Source organism: Aricia agestis, chromosome 5 (genome assembly GCF_905147365.1).
Source record: "Aricia agestis chromosome 5, ilAriAges1.1, whole genome shotgun sequence".
Lineage (NCBI taxonomy): Eukaryota > Metazoa > Arthropoda > Insecta > Lepidoptera > Lycaenidae > Aricia > Aricia agestis.
In genome coordinates this window covers 670,698-687,817 of record NC_056410.1, presented here as the reverse complement: position 1 = coordinate 687,817, position 17,120 = coordinate 670,698, and the positions used below count along the sequence as shown (strand labels likewise).

General features: G+C 38.0%; 1 protein-coding gene across 2 annotated transcripts; it reads left to right on the top strand.

Annotated features, from left to right (window-relative positions):
- The first annotated feature begins 6,103 nt into the window (after positions 1-6,103).
- Positions 6,104-15,405, top strand: LOC121727434 (26S proteasome non-ATPase regulatory subunit 13). 2 transcript variants are annotated; one of them, XM_042115291.1, is made up of 10 exons: positions 6,104-6,262; positions 6,338-6,451; positions 6,607-6,742; positions 7,074-7,222; positions 9,233-9,392; positions 9,761-9,867; positions 11,065-11,143; positions 11,614-11,754; positions 14,910-15,090; positions 15,332-15,405. In XM_042115291.1, exons 1-9 carry the CDS (start codon positions 6,147-6,149, stop codon positions 15,063-15,065), a joined length of 1,158 nt encoding a protein of 385 aa, XP_041971225.1. In that variant the 5' UTR covers positions 6,104-6,146; the 3' UTR covers positions 15,066-15,090; positions 15,332-15,405. The 2 variants fall into 2 exon arrangements, with proteins under 2 accessions (XP_041971225.1, XP_041971223.1); XM_042115289.1 differs by having other exon boundaries at positions 6,105-6,262; positions 14,910-15,066.
- Positions 15,406-17,120: the final 1,715 nt, after the last annotated feature.

Here is a 17,120-nt window from a genome sequence, read left to right as displayed (position 1 = left end):
GTTAAAATTGCCTCAAAGTTCAGACAGCTTCGCCAAAACTAGCATCGGTTCGCGCGCCGAAAACTGTACGCGCGACTCTTTCGGTTTGGGTTTAGCGGAAACCAGGTAAATTATTATAATGTGAATAATATTTATATAGATGAAGTAAATTGTGGACTCACCGAGTACAGGAATCGCGACGAAAAATATCCAAATAACACACACGAGAGGGAGACGCGGCCGAGGCGCTCGCGCCGGCGCACTGTCACTTCACTAAATCCTCGATAAATCGATAATTTTCGTCAATTTTCCGCAAAAAGTCACCACAATCCCGGAGAACGACGTCCGAGGAACGCGGAAAAGTCGCTGTCTAAATAGGCCTATAAGAATCTTATCGGACATTTAAGCGGGAGATTTTTGCAAATTTTTCGCGTAATCGTGCGCTCGCCGTGTATTTAGGCCTACCGCGACCGGTGCGGCGCGCGCGCGGCCTGGCGGGCGCGGCGCGGCGGGCGAGGTGCGCGGCCGGCGCCGGGCCGGGGCGGCGGGCCGGGGGTCGCGCCGGGCACCCGGGACGCCGGCCGGCTCGCCGGGAGCGGCGGCGCGGACGGCGGGCGCAGACCAAATGGCGGGCGAGCGCGCGACTGACCTTGCCGAGCCGACCTCGCAGCCCAAATGAAGCATCCTACCGTCAACCGTCGACCGCAGTCGACCGCCGCACCACCTCGACCGGCTCTTGCCCGTCGTCGCCGCACCTAGATTTTTATTAAGTTCGTCGGAGAAAAATCTGGAAAATGCTCTTATTTCTCCCCCAACTATGCGATATGCGAATTCTACATTTCATGTCGCGACTCGCGAGGCAACGCAACGACGACGACAGAGACACAACCAAATAGAACCTTGTAATAATAATATTTATTAAATACCTTCCTCAGTAGAAGCTAGTAGGTGTTTGCATATAATATCAATCAAATACGTCACAGGCTGGACCTCTGCATTTTGGTACAGTTGAGTCACTGAGTGTTTAGAAAGCCCTAAGCACATTGCCATTGTCTCTTTGAGTTATTTTACACAATTTATATTTATAAATCAATACGTATTACAAGGTACTTAATATCAAAAATACTTAATGATTTTTTTTATCTAAATCTCTAATTTCGTATATTTTATATTTAAGCAATGTCCAAATAAAAATTAAAAAATATACTATACAATATTTATTAGTTTATTAAATAAGTTAGACGGTACGTTGTACTTTGGTAGTTCACCCATACCTACTTATGTAGTATTTAGAGTCTAGAAATACTACATTAGTAGGTATGGGTGACGGTGAACTTACCTGTCTTACTAATTAAAATACCGAATGACTGAACAAGACGTGTTTTAGGGTTCTGTACCCAAAGGGTAAAAACGGGACCCTATTACTGAGACTTTCATGTCTGTCCGTCTGTCTCCAGTCTGTAACTCATGAACAGCTACAGCTAGACTTCTGAAAATTTCAGAGATAACAACAAATACAAAAAACAAGATAAATTAAATGTTTAAGGGGGGCTCCCATACAACAAACGTATTTTTTTTTGCATTTTATTGCTCGATATCAATAACGGTAATACATAGGCACTTGAAATATTCACGAAATACTCAGTTTAATTTAATAATTTATAATAAAATTTAAATAAATTAAATAATGAAGGGGGAAGGGGAAAAACACAACTTTAGCCTGTTTTTGCTCTATAGTATATTGTGGCACGGAACCCTTCGTGCGCGAGTCCAACTCGCACTTGACCGATTTTTAAAAATGGGGCTTACTAAGCCATGACTAAGCCTCTTCAGGAGATTCACCCAGCACATATTATTATTAGTAACAAACTACATAACTACATTTAAAGTGAAATAAACACATAAAAAATAATAATATTACAAACAGACGAACATAATTATTATAACCTCCTTCTTTTTGGAAGTCGATTATAAAATATACATTTTAGCTGTACGTATACCTAATTATTTTAGTCGTATTCTAGTTATTGCTGTGGGCAAGTGTTAGTTCAAAGAAAAAGAAGAAAATGTCGTTAAAGAAAATACACGAAAAAATATATAAGTATTAATTTTTCAACATTTTTCATGACACCCCATAGAGGGGTCGTGTTATATTATTATGAAAAATGTTGAAAAACACGTTGATCTCCATATAGTTTTGATTTTGCTTTTTAAGGCAAAGTAAATTTGTCTTAAAAATCTTTAGGTATTAAGGACAAGCTATACAGTCTAATATCACGTTTAGGGGTTACTCTACCAGGGGGTCAAGCAAGCTCGAGTTATCTATATCTTATTATAATATACAGAATGTAACAAAACTAAGTGATAATACTTTTGGAGGTGTATGGGTTCCCTATATTATAGAGATCACTGTGAAAGAGTAACTTTTTTTTCACCTTTGTATGGAAACATTCATGACGCGGCATCGGCGCTTGCCCATACAAATCACAAAAATCACATTAGTTTTGTTACGCCATGTATCTGGGTGCACGGTAGAGCACCCGCCGAGACGAGCCAAGCGAAGCGCAAGGGCACTACCTACCTTTTCTCGAAGTGTTTCGTCGTTTTTAGGGTTCCGTACCCAAAGGGTAAAAACGGGACCCTATTACTGAGACTTCGATGTCTGTCCGTCTGTCTCCAGGCTGTAACTCAAGAACGGTATTTCTGTTGCTGCTATAACAACAAATACTGAAAACAAAATAAATTAAATATTTAAGGGGGGCTCTCATACAACAAACGTGACTTTTCAAACATTTTTTGCTCGGTATCAATGGTGACAACAGGTAGGCACTTGAAACTTTCACAAAAGCCTTAATTATATGTGCACTTTAATAATTCATAATAATATTTAAATAAAATAAAAATTTAAGGGGGCTCCCATACAAAAAACACAATTTTTGGCCTACTTTTGCTATATAATTACAGTACGGAACCCTTCGTGTGCAAGTCCCACTCGCACTTGGCCGATTATTTTTAATCCTCGTAGAGGATATTATGTCATCAATAGACTTATTAAACATACAGAGTCTCAATTGAATAGATCTAATACTATAGATTTTATGAATATCTAAAGGGGGGGGGGGGGGGGGGGGGACTTTCGCCAATTTTATGAATTAGGACATAAGAGTTTACACGGGACTGTTACTGTCTAAGTAACTAAAAAACCTTTAAATAAGTACTTACAAGAACCAACTTACAAAAAGAAATGAAATCCCACCAAAATCATTTCTTGTAAAATGTTGCCGAGATGACCATATAAGGTTTAGAGCCAAGCTTCTGAATCTACACGGCCTAACTCTACTGACTCTAATTTAAACAAATTCAACATATCAGTAAATATGTATGGCTCGGCTGTTTCGTTACTAATTTAACACCCCCTTTATCTTCTATGTTAACAAAGCTAGGGATTTAGAATTTCGGCCACTAGGAGCAAGCATTAAAACTAGCATAATGTCCAAATTACATTATATTTTGACAAACTGTGCTCATTGCCAAGCCACTATAATAATAATAATAAAATAGACAAAGCTATTAATACAGTCACTGAATGTGGATTTTAAATTACAAGATAGGTAGGGCTTGGCTTGAATGTGATCTGAAAACTTTTTACGATAGATAGATTGCATATAGATAGGCTTGTCTCTCTCTCTTTTTAGGGTTCCGTACGCAAAGGGTAAAAACGGGACGGGACGGACAGACAGACAACAAAGTCTTAGTAATAACTAAGACTTTGTTATCTGTCTGTCCGTCTGTCTGTCAGCAGGCTGTATCTCAAAAACCGCTATAGCTAGACTTCTGAAATTTTCACAGATTGTGTATTTCTGTTGCCGTTTTAACAACAAATACTAAAAACAAAATAAAATTAATAATGAAGGGGGGCTTCCATACAAGAAACTTGATTTTGTGGCCTTTTTTGCTCGATTTCAATAATGGTAATTGAATTTTTTATAAAATCCTTTATTATATGTGTACTTTTATAATTAATAATAATACTTATTAAAATAAAATAAAAAAATAAGGGGGGCTCCCATACAAAAAACACAATTTGTGGCTTGCTTTTGCTCTATAACGGTACGGAACCATTCGTGCGCGAGTCCGACTCGCACTTGGTCGATTTTATTTACATTTAAATCTTTCATAAGAGGAAAATGTCAAATTAAAGAAAGCTCCTTCTAATAAACACTACCTGTACTAGTATAGTAGTACAGACATGAGGTACAAACTTCGGATTTTGGTTGCATTATAATATTTACTGCGCTTGTACCGAGCTTTGCGTAATACGAGTATTCCCTATTAGAAGTGTCGAAATATTCACCACAAAATGACTCGTTCTTATAAGATGTAATTAGATACATAATAATATATAATTTATAAATTACCTTCACAGCAATAATTTAGGCTTTAATATGTTTTTAATAATAATTATTGAGACCACAACTAGTACCTACAATCTCGTTATTATGTGACCTTGTCGCAAGTTTTTTTACTCAAGAGCCGCGGTAATTTTTGCAATTATTATACTGCTGGTATCGGATATTGCCTAATCGAAAATATTTATTTGTAATTTAAAATAATAAATTTACTGAGAACGAATTTAATGAGAGCTATATTGCTGTACATAAACGTGTTTGTTTTCATAAATTGTAATATTATAATTAATAAATATACCTCTATACGACAAATAATGATATTTTATTTGTTGCCTATGTGATTAGGTATGTCCTTATTGTCCTACTTAGGTAATAATTACAAGATGAATTATTGTGTAGTCTGCTTCTAGACAAATTAGACTTCCAAAATGAATGGCCTACAATTTACTTTTTGAGTTATAGAATTTTAACTGTGACGGCAAACTACTTTATTTTTTACAAGCTCTAATTCACTTTTATTTGTAACATACTTGTTACTTTGTCACATACTTACTAAGTTTTTATTATTCTCCAAAAGTTGCAACTTGAAGCCGATATAAACAATATACAGGGTGTAATACTTTAGTGTGATTTTGCTCCTACAGCGTTGCTACTTTCACAGTAAACTATAATATAAGGGACACACCCTGAATAGGAGACTACTTTTGGTCCTAAGAAGCATCTATGTAAGTACTTTCCATTTAAGTATATCTATTATTATCTTAAGTATCATTCTTATTTATTAAGTTGGAGGTCCACGGCAATACATAAAAGAGGAACGGTCCCTACTAGGTTAAGAACCAGTAACCACTTAACAGCTTAAATATTTATTTTTTAAGGATTGATACCTATTATTAAATTTGTAACAAACTTAACAATTATCTGAATAATGATTTTAAGCTTACAGTATCCATTACCATGTTATTATTCACTCAGTCTAACAAACCGAGGTCTAAGTTTGTAGAATGTAGAGCTTAAGAAATGAAAATAATGCAAAATGTTTGAAATATCAGATGATGTTATCAATTAATATATTATACAAAATTAACAATTCTTATAAAAAGAGCAGAAGCTTTAATAATTAATTGATAGTATTGAGCATAATATTATGTACTAGTCAATTACTATCATTCAATTTACATTTCGGATAAATAGTTATTTGAGCACAATTTCATTTTATATAAGGCTTTTTTCAATTGTAGACATGAATATGCCGTAAAAAAAGAATATATTAATTTTAAAAGATTATTCTGTAACTACAACGCCATCTAGTGCGGATGTGAATGCGACTTGTTATCGGCAGAATGCTTTAACTTTCGTTATTGAACATTTAGCGCCACCTAGTTCTAAGTTAATGGAAACACATGTTGCGGCTTTTCGCTGATAGATGGCGCTCAACCTTTGTACGAATCATAAACCTATATATTAAGTCTATGGTACGAATACAGGGTCTATAGTCTGTCAAGAAAGTAAAGAAATTAAAAAGTGGCAACATCGTAGTGTCATCCCTTTCAAATCAATCTACAAAAAAGGGATGACACTACAATGTTGCCACTTTTTCATTTCTTAACTTTCTTGACGGACTATATGTTTTGCTTGCAGCCTAGAAGAGATTAAAAAAATATATTTGACAGATGACTTGCAGTCTGCAGAAAGTAAAAACTTCAATTCATTACCAAATATAAGTAATCTGTGCCGAACGCTCAGAATTTTTGAAACATGGCTTCTGTAAAGTATGCAGTTATTGATGTTCACGATTTTCTGTACAAAAAACAAACGAGCGACCCTGAATTAGCTGCAGAATGGGAAAAACTTGAAGAACTTTACAATAAAAAGTAATAAAACCAGCTACAATCGGTATGATATTCGTTGTTCTAAGTAACAAACATTATTGTTGACTCTGATTTCAGATTATGGCACCAACTCACATTAAAACTACAAGAACTTGTCGTCAAACCTTCCCTACAGAAAGATGATAACCTAATTCAACTGTACAACAACTTCCTAACCACATTTGAGAATAAGTAAGTATTGTTACAATCTTCTTTTCATTCGCAAATTGAAGTTAGCCGATATCTAGAAATGGTCTCAAAACAATAGTTTTTAATTATTGAAGATGATAAGCATGTAATACAATTAATATCGTTAAACTGTCTACAAAGTTAAAATCTTTTTACAGAATAAATCCTTTGTCTCTGGTTGAAATAATCGCTCATGTTGTAAAACAGTACAGCAACAAGAAGGAGGCCATTGCTTTCCTGGAGAAGGTGGAGACCAAGGTGAAGATGAACGATGAGGCTCTTGCCCTGTGTAAAGTAAGTTCCCTGTGTTATAATTAAATTGTTATTGTGTAGATAATAATAATTATGGAAAATTGACTCCTCCAGTATTCTCTATCCATTGTTATTGTTAAAATATGAATCTGTAAAGAATTGTTAAAACTCAGACCAAATAAAACTTTTTATTAGGTCTGAGTGTTAAAATTTTCCTGCAGAAATGGTTTGTGATTGTGGTGTAAATTATAATTCATTTTTGTAATAATCTTGTTACCTGTATGATTAACACAAATCTACAAATACATATTACTGTGAAAGTTACTAAATAACACAAATTAACTGAAATATAACAAAAATACATGCATTGCAGGTGTTACAAGGACAGATATATCTTGAGGATTTAAATGATTATGACGCCACAGAGAAGATAATCGAGGAGCTGGAGAATACTCTAGAAGATGCTGACGGAGTTACTCCGGTTCATGGTCGATTCTACAAATTAGCCTCTGAGTACTACAGGTAACATTATATACACTTGCGTGCAAAAAAATCGACCCACCCCGCGCATTTCTGTTCAAGTCGCTATATCTTAAAAAGTTATAGTTATTTATTATTTCTTTTTATTAATAATGCGAGTTAATATGATAGGGAATGTGTACGTGTACTATACATTTTCTAAAACCAACATGCTTGACTACAAACGACACAAATCACTAAGCACCCCCATCACTCAGTTTTTTAATCGTTAATTGAACGGTTTTGTTCTGTATAAAAAATCGGTCAAATCTTATTGTTTTTGTTTTGTTTCGATTTTTATTGATTTATTGTTCATTTAACTTCATTTTAAACGTAATTTCTTTGTGGCAAAATGGATATTACTCCAAATAAAGCCTTTCAAACAGAGGCTTTGCTAAGAGCTGAATTTAGACAACGAGTTGTAGCTAGAAGTCTTAATTTAAGTCGAACTTCGTTTACAAGAGTATACCGAAGTATTCTAGAGACTCTAAACTTTACCATGCGACCATGTTCAGGAAGACATTGGGCTACATTTGAGCGTCCTTGCGGAATCGACATCTCATTTCAGTTCAAGTGCAACGACGGCCAAGAGAAGTCCGATGAGTTACAGTAATTGAGTAGACTGTACGACGAAGACTTGCAGGCAGCTGTTTGACTTCACAAAAACTCGCTAACGGTCCAAAATTAGCCCCAGCACACAGTCAAGCGCAGCTTAGTTTCGCACGTTCTCATGTTGATTTGTCATTGGAGCAACGGCGGGTTGTGTTCTTTTCTGATGAAAGCTAAATCAGTCTTTATGGTAACGATGGCTGCAGAAAAGCATACTGTAGATAAGGAGAATGATTTGCGCAGGCGTGCATTGACGAAAGGCTTCCATTTGGTAGGTGTTCGGGGACTGTATGGGGCGAGATTTCTTTTGATGCATAAACCAATCTTGAGTTCGTAACCGGGCCGCGCCTTGGCACTTTGAGTACCTATCGCTACATTCAGAGCGTACTGGGACAACATGCGGTGCCATGTGCTGGTTTGTTGATGAAGGTTTCATATTGATGTAGAACAATGCTTGACCGCACGTTGCTGCGAAAGTTCGTCAATATATTCTCTCCGACGTCGAAATTTCGGGTTTGGACTGGCCAGCAAAGAGTCCTAACCTTAATCCTATTGAGCACCCATGGGGAGAACTCAAAAGGAGGGTCAGGGCCCGGACTCTTGCCGCAGATACCCTTTAGGACCTCCGGGTGGCTGTACAAGAAGATCGGCATAGTATCGCCCAGGAGTATGAAACTTTGATAAGGTCAAGGAAAACCCGGATAGAAACCTAAATTAGGGTAATGGGTGGCACTACGAGCTATTGAAATCAATTTGTTAGTGTTTTTTACAAGAAAAACACTGATACTGGCAACTCACAAAGGAGCCATTAATAAAAAAGAAGAAGAAGATGTCATTAATCGCCTACTGAAATGTTATGCCAAACTGACTGGTTTTTGTTTTAAGGCTGTAGAATTAGTAAACGATTTACAGTTACAATAACTATAGCATTAATTAAATCCTTATTGTACTACCTTTAAAACGATACCAACAATAATTTATACTTATTATATTTCTTGAGTTATTACCGTTTGAATCATAAGGAGAGAGGTGGGTCTATTTTTTTGCATGCAAGTGTATTATATTGATTTTATATTAATTTCAAACTGAGGACTAAATTAGGTGTGTATCACCTAGTTTTTGGGATGAATTTGGTATTATCTGTGTTTAGCTATAGTCAATAGCACTTTGATATTAATCCTTCCAGCTCCATAAGGACACCAGCAACAACAATAGAATACAATAGTATTTCCAAGAATCTACAATCGAAGGATTAATATGTTAACAATCACAGATTTTATAAAAGAAATAATTAAAATTAAACTTGTATGTGGTGTAAACATGCAATATAAAAACTGCCAAAATCATCTTTTTATATATGCATCATTGTTGGGTAAAAATTGATACTCAACCTTTTTCTTACAGAGTTCGAGGTCCTCTAGCCCGCTACTACCGTGCTGCACTTCGCTACGTGGGTTGTGCAGACGGTGGCCAGGCTCTGGACTTGCCTGAGAGGAGAGCTTGTGCGTTGAGACTGGCCTTAGCTGCTGTGCTGGCTCCCTCTGTGTATGATCTTGGAGAGCTGGTAAATGTTGTTTATTTTTTAATTATTATTATTATCAGCCCAGCAGTGGAACACCCACTGCTGTGCAAAGACCTCCCCTCTTTCTTTCCAAAGTTCACGATCCTGTGATGTTGTTGGCCACTCTTTATCAAACGCATCTAGTTCGCCACCTATTCTTGGGTCGGCCTCTGTTACGCAGATTTTTTAATTATCATCGTAAAATTAATAAAATTACTAATTATTGTGAGTATGTCTAGTCTGAGACACCCGAAAGTAATTTCAATATCAAAGTCTTTTATTACAAATATTATAGTGAGTAAATAAAAATGAAATACAGTTTGTTTTCTAGGTCAGGCCTTTAAAATTTTTTTATTGTCTTATTACTGTAGCTAGCTCATCCTATTTTGGAGTCTCTGCAAGGAACTCCAGATGCCTGGGCGTGCGAGCTGGTCAAAGCTGTTGCATCTGGTGATATTGTGGCCTTTGAGAAGATCAGGTAATTTTTAAATAAACCTAAAAATTGTAATCATTTGCTTTTACTTTAGCAACTGCTGCCAGTGTGCCGAGTGTGAGTTTTTTGTTTTACATTCGATCGTGAACGCGTTTGGCGTTTACTAAGATGTTTTATGGGATTACTCACTGAGCTGGGCTCACTCCCGTGATAATCTATACATATTATTATAAAACAAAGTCACTTTTTTCCCTCATGTCCCTTTGTTCCCTTTAATCTTTAAAAATATGCAACTGATTTTGATGATTCTTTCAGTGTTAGATAGCCCTTTTATCGAGGAAGGCTATAGGCCTATAAATATATATTTTATCACGCTAAGATTAATAGGAGCGAAGAAATAGAGGAAAATGTGGAAAAAAACGGGGGAAATTATTTGAAAGGGCTAACTTGAACGCGCTAATCTCAGGAACTACTGGTCCGATTTGAAAAATTCTTTTAGTGTTAGATAGCCCATTTATTGAGGAAGGATAAATGCTATATTTTATCACGCTAAGACTAATAGTAGAATGTGAAAAAAAAAACGAGGGAAATTATTTGAAAGGGCTTATCTCGCGAACTACTGGAGCAATTTTTATGTTATTTGGCGGTACTCTAATGCGAAGGAGTCACAATAGATCCTCAAGGGTCGCAGTGACATCAGGGCTACTTGACCTGCATTCAGCAAAAAAAAAAATGTTATTTGGCACAGATAAGAAGTAGACCACGTCGTGAAGGGTAAGGCTATCGATATTAATCATTTTTTCAGTGTCTATATAGGTATTTTATACCCGTGCGACGCCGGGGCGGGTCGTTAGTAATAATAATAATAAAATCCTTTATTGAAAGTATTCAAAAACTTAATCTAATAGCCCGCCAAACCACATTTCGGTTTGTCAGCGTAGAATCGCTAGGTGGCGCTGTACAAATCCCATACAAAATCTTAGTAAACGCCAAACGCGTTCACGATCGAATGTGAAACAAAAAACTCACACTCGGCACACAAGCAACGGATTTTGAGAATATGGAATAAAGCACATTCCCAAAGTTGGTTTTAATTAAAACTTTTTCACAGTTTAGAAACCTGTGGCATGTTTTAATGCTTTGTTCGTGAGAATCACAGATAATGTATATTCAATTGTTATGCGGCCGCCGGGGTCCGCTTGGGGCTTGATGGGTTAATAATCACATTTTGTTTACTTACAGGAGCCAAGTACAAAACCCAGACCTTCAGAGAGCTGACAATGAGCTCAGAAAGAAGATAGCTATTCTGTGTCTGATGGAGGTAACCTTTTTTTTTTTAATAAGCAAACGGCAAACAAGCAAACGGGTCACCTGATGGAAAGCAACTTCCGTCGCCCATGGACACTCGCAGCATCAGAAGAGCTGCAGGTGCGTTACCGGCCTTTTCAGAGGGAACAGGGGAGGGTAGAGAAAGAAATAGTGTAGGGGATTGGGCCTCCGGTAAACTCACTCACTCGGCGAAACACAGTGCAAGCGCTGTTTTTAATTCGCGCAACTAAACTCAGAACCGACACCACTGTAAAGTGTCGTCACATGGGAGACGACTTTACACATCCTTGCTTGAGTCATCAGAATATAAAAATCTATGAGTCCATTTACAAATATCATACAAACTTTAACATAAATTAAAATTAGGTTTTGTAAATCGCTTTGTCATTAGTTCATTACCAACCACTGACGACAGTTCAGCCAGAATGTTCAATTTCACTACACCGAGCTCGTGTCACACAGATGGCGTTCAACCGGTCGTCGGGTCAGCGGCGGCTGACGTTCGCGGAGATCGCGGCGGAGGCGCGCGTCCCTCACGATGAGGTGGAGCTGCTCGTCATGAAGGCGCTGGCCGAGAAACTGCTGAGGGGACACATCGACCAGGTATACAATACACGAGTTAGGCTTCTTATCCTCAGAGGATGAGCTAAGTGTGTTCTTAATGAATAATGTCTAATGGACTCTCTACACTGAGTGAAGGAAATAAAGTAAAAATTGACTCTCCAAATTACATTCCTAGTAGGTCTGGGGATCATCTGGGGTACCAGATGTTTCAGACCCTAATTATTGAAGACGTAAGTGAAAGAACACAATAACTAACAGTAAAAAAAATGTCGTTTTTTTCAATCAAGCAAATTTTTTGTGAGTAGCTTCATTTTTATGAACGAACAATAATTTTGCTTGCGAAAAATCTTGAAAGTGGTAGCTGACAGAGATAGAAAAGATTTAATACTTTGATTTGATGGTCCTAAAATATGGATTGCTCTATTTGTAGGACAATGTAACTCTGAGGGAGATCGCAGACGACAGACTCGATCTCACAAAAAGTCAGTCGTCTGCGATCTCCCTTAAATTATATAACTATTAACCTACCAAAAAAATCAGCTGGTTAGGGTTCCGTAGTCAACCAAGTTTCGTTGATTACAGAACCCTAAATTATCTTGAATCTATCACAAAAAATCAGCTTGATAGTAATAAAAAAAAGTAGTTATACGGAACCCGGACTATTAGGACCAACGCTAAAACTCGCGCGGGCGCACGCTCGCGTGTTTTAAATGAAAAATAGTATGGGCAACGCAGGCGCGTGCGACGGAGCGCGGACGCGGGCGACAACGCTGCTCATACTATTTTTCATTTACATACATACGCGCGCGTGCGCCCGCGCGAGTTTTAGTGTCTAAACACACTATGCCCAAGTTATGTAAACTTTTATGCTCGACGAAAGTTCGGCTCGCGACGGAATTTCGGCATCTGTAATTTAAAATACATTGCGGGTGTAATCATGCGTAATTTACGCCGCGTAATTTCGGCCTAGTGTGTTTAGACACTTACCGTTGCACAGTGTAGGTACGGAGGAGACGAAAAATCGGAAATTTTCTTTTCTCTTCAATTTTGAATGGGCATTAGTATTATGAATGCGAGAGTAGAACACCGATTTTTTTTCGATTTAATTTGTCGATATTTTCGATTGCATCTTTTGTTTAGTTTTGGATAAAAAAAATAAAAAGCTAAAAATGAAAATTTATTTTATTGTTTGTAAAATATTGATACAGCGAATCAGAAAAAAAACTTGAAATATGCCTTTTTTATAAGGCTTTCAGGTGGTATACAAAATTTTATTTATTACGTAAAAGTTTTGGAGAAACATGGATTTTCCCTTTCGGGCCGCAAAAAAATGCTAAACTTTAGTAGCTCGTAGCATCAAAACTATTGCGAATTGACACGCGGGTGTTCTACTCCTGCATTCATAATATTAATGCCTATTCAAAATTGAAGAAAATATAAAATTTCCGATTTTTCGTCTCCTCCGTACACGTTGGCCCTTAGGGCCGGAAAAATGATTTGTAATGAAAAAAACTACATTTTATGTGTAGCTAGATATATTAGCCAGGTGATTAGATACCTAGGTAACACTGAAAATGTTTAGAAAATGAAAAACGGCTTAATGTAGAAAGTTGCCAATGCTTTTATTGTTTTTAGAAGTAATCTCCGTTCCGCTCTACACATCGTCACATTCGATGGAATCACCGAAAAAAGCAGTGGGCCCAGACTTCCTTAGCATTCCTCTTCTGTGGCATTTTCGTACGCTTTCATCGCATCTTCAGGGCTCGTAAAGCGAGTACCTCGAATTTTATCTTTATTTCTTGGGAATAAATTAAAGCCGCAGGGCGCCAGGCCAGGACTACATGGCGTATGGCTCAATATCTCAACACGTGCCATAGTCAAATATTCAACAGTCCGTCTCGCGGAGTGCGCTGAAGCATTGTTGTGGTGAAGGAGTGTCCTGCTTCGAGGGCGCTGCTGTCGAAATATTTCCAAGACGACAGGCACACAGCGATTGACATACCATTCTGCAGTAACTGTCCTTTCATCTCAGCAGCACAACTGTCGCAAAATTACATTTCCGACCAAATAATGAGGCAATCATCTTTTTGCCTTGACTTCTTCCTTTCTTTACCTTAGTTGGCCAAACCTCGAAAGGAAACACCCCTTGAGCTGATTGTCTTTTGGTTTCGGGTTCGAAGCAATAAATCCAGCTTTCATCACCTGTGAGGTTGTCAAATACAGTATTTGAGTCACCGCCGTTGAACTTATCTAACATTTGGCGACACCCGTCCATGTGAAGGCGTTTCTGGTCGTCGATTAAAGTATGGGGAATGCATCTGGTACAAAGCTTCCTGACGCCTAAATGTTCATGTAATATTTGTTGAACTTGACTCATAGCAATGCCTAGGCTTGCCAGTATCTGCTGGTAGGTTACTCTTTTATCTCCCTCTATCATGCGTCGCACAACACTAATGTTAACTTCAGTAGTCGCTGTTAAAGGACGTCCCTCACACGGATCATCAGTGAGATTGCTACGTCCACGTTTAAACTCGTTAAACCAATTGTAAATAGTGACACGAGATGGGGCTTCATCATGAAATGGTAATAGCAGCCTATCAAAGCTTTGTTATTGAGTAAGCCCACAACGAAAATCATACAAAATCATTAACTGAAAATTTTCTCGCGTTAAGTTCATTTTCACGTGTAACAAGAGTTTTAGATTTGCCGCCAATTCACCAAAACAAATGACAAATAAATGTAATATACCAGATTATGTTACCAAAGAGTTCTAAAATTGTAATTTAATAAAAGTTTTCATTAGTAATGCTTCTAACTAGCTAGTTCTAAACACTTTCAGTGTGACCCACGTATGTTACAAAATGTTACTTATCATGTTCTTCAACTCAGGTCAATTATTATTATTTGATTGCAAACCGAAAATGAGTACTGCAGATCATGTATGTGTAAAGTTTAATAATAATTCCAAAGAGGAAACCAATGTTTTTTAAATTAATGCTGTTCCCCTAGAGTCAGTATCATATAGCACATGTATGGGTATAGTTATCACCTCATTACTATCTGCGAGATGAATGCGGTAAGGCGACATCGATTCCGCCCGCACACCACACATCTGAATGTTCTCGATAGCTCTTTGCTCTGGATTGAACGGGAACAATAATGGCCGTGTGCAATAATAATGTTGGTTGTGTCAGGTGAACGAGACGGTGACGGTGAGCTGGGTGCGCGCGCGTGCGCTGGGGCGCGCGGGGGCGGGGCAGCTCGCGCGCCGCCTTACGGACTGGTGCGCCGCCGCGCACGCCGCCGCCAACCTGCTGCAGTCGCGCGCGCCTGATCTACTCACGCTTTGAAGTAAACTAATCATTCATATTTTAGGTACTAGCCACCTTATAACTGATAAAAAGTTGCTTGCCGCTTGTCGTTTTATTTAATAAAAAAATATCTTTCTTTCTAATAATGTCACTATTTTTTCTTATTATAATATGATTACCATCATGCAAATTGTATCTATAACGAGAATAATAATTAGAAAATCAACACGAAATGTTTATAAAATTTAAACATTTTAGTGTAGGCTTTAATCCAAGTGCCTACTTAACGTTTATTTTGTTTTCAGGTTTCAGTTTGAAGAACTACTAACTTCACTCCCAGCACTTACAATATTTTATAGAAATAAATACTTATTATTATAAAAATGTTATTTCTGCCTCCCTTTACTCCCTGAATAACTGTTTCATAAAGTTGCGGCCTGCGGGTGGTCCAGATTCGTTGCGGTTTGCCGGCTGCGGTTATCCACTTATCAAGTGATGATAAAATATGATAACACAATGTATAAATAGAGGACCGAAGTTATTGCTATTTAAGAGTTATTACAAAATAAATTGCATATTCAGAAATTGTTTTAAATATATAGCGGCCAGTAAAAGTTTCTACTTTTCAGGTGAATGTACCATCGAGGAAATTGATTCCTAGGCAGTTGACGGACCTACGTCTTGTGGTCGGCTTATGTCAATTCAATGTTAGCTGTGATCGGTCGGATGGGTTTGACGTAACGCGACCGACCTATGTAGGTCCCCCATCTGCCTAGGAATCAACTTTGATAGTACCGTACCTAAGTTACATAGACTGGAATGTCACAAACATTCGTTGGGGAGGGGAAGAGGGGATTTCGGGATAAGCTCGAGCGTGTCAGATTAAGCTTGTATAGGCTTGACTACGCTTCCGACATGTGTATTAGACACATAACATTTTAAACTTTCGCGTTGCATTATAATTAATTTTTTTTTAATCGGGACTTAACGCGACTTATTTAAGTAGTAATGCTACTACGAGTACATACTTTTTCTCGACGTTTCGGCCGTGGTCACGAGGGGACTGCAGGAGCGCGACGTCTTCGTTTGCACCGGGCGGTCGGTTCTACGACTACCCTCGAGTTGTCCAATACGTCCAATATTTGTGTTCCAATACACTGAAAGTCAGTAGGTTCACTGCGACACACAGCACTAACTGTATCCGGGTTTACACTTATAGACACGGGTGACACACGCGGTTTGCACTTATTAATCACTGGATTCCAGGCGGGCGACAATTTAAATCCGTCCTCACGATTGAAATTTTTGTACTTTTTAAGTTCAATGGCTTCACGTATTACTCTCGTGTGGTAATTACGATCCGTAGAGAGGATTTTAGGGTCGTATAGCTCCATCCAGTGATTAGTCCCCATATCGAGCAGATGTTCTGCTACCGCGGATTTAGTTGTCTGGCGATTTTTCACTGCGGCTATGTGCTCTTTCACTCTTTCGCCAATAGTCCATTTCGTTTGGCCAATGTACGAACTACCACAGCTACAATCTATTTTATAAACCCCAGGAGTTTGGAAAGGTAAGGAATCCTTTGGTGACCGAAGTACTTGTGATATTTTACGTAACGGAGTATACACAGTCTTAATGGAGTATTTCCTTAGCTCTGTTCCAGTTTTGTCCGTTACGCCTTTGACGTATGGTAAAAATGCTGCTTGACGGTTCACCTCTGGATACCTCGTTTTTTCCTTCTGTCTTCTCAATCCCCTCGACACCTTATACCCGTTACGTCTAAGTACCTACTGAACATGTGTTAGCTCCTTGGGCAAATGTTCAGGGTCACAAAGGTTATGAGCTCTGTTTGTTAATGATGATATAACAGATTGAAGATGCCGAGGATGATGGTGAGAAGATGCGTGTAGATATCTGTCAGTGTGTGTAGGTTTTCTGTACACAGTGTGGGATAATGTACCATCCTCCTTCACTTAATTGATCTCCACATCCAAAAATGCGAGACATCTGTTTTTCTCCATCTCGTAGGTGAACTTTATTTTTGGATGGATTGAGTTAAGGTAATTAACATACTGTTCTATTTCCTGTTGACCT

Coding starts and splice junctions, on each gene's coding strand:
- LOC121727434 (XM_042115291.1), top strand. CDS start 6,147: ATGGCTTCTGTAAAGTATGCAGTTATTGATGTTCACGATTTTCTGTAC. Junction 6,452..6,606: donor CTAACCACATTTGAGAATAA/GTAAGTATTGTT, acceptor ATCTTTTTACAG/AATAAATCCTTTGTCTCTGG. Junction 11,144..11,613: donor CTATTCTGTGTCTGATGGAG/GTAACCTTTTTT, acceptor CGTGTCACACAG/ATGGCGTTCAACCGGTCGTC.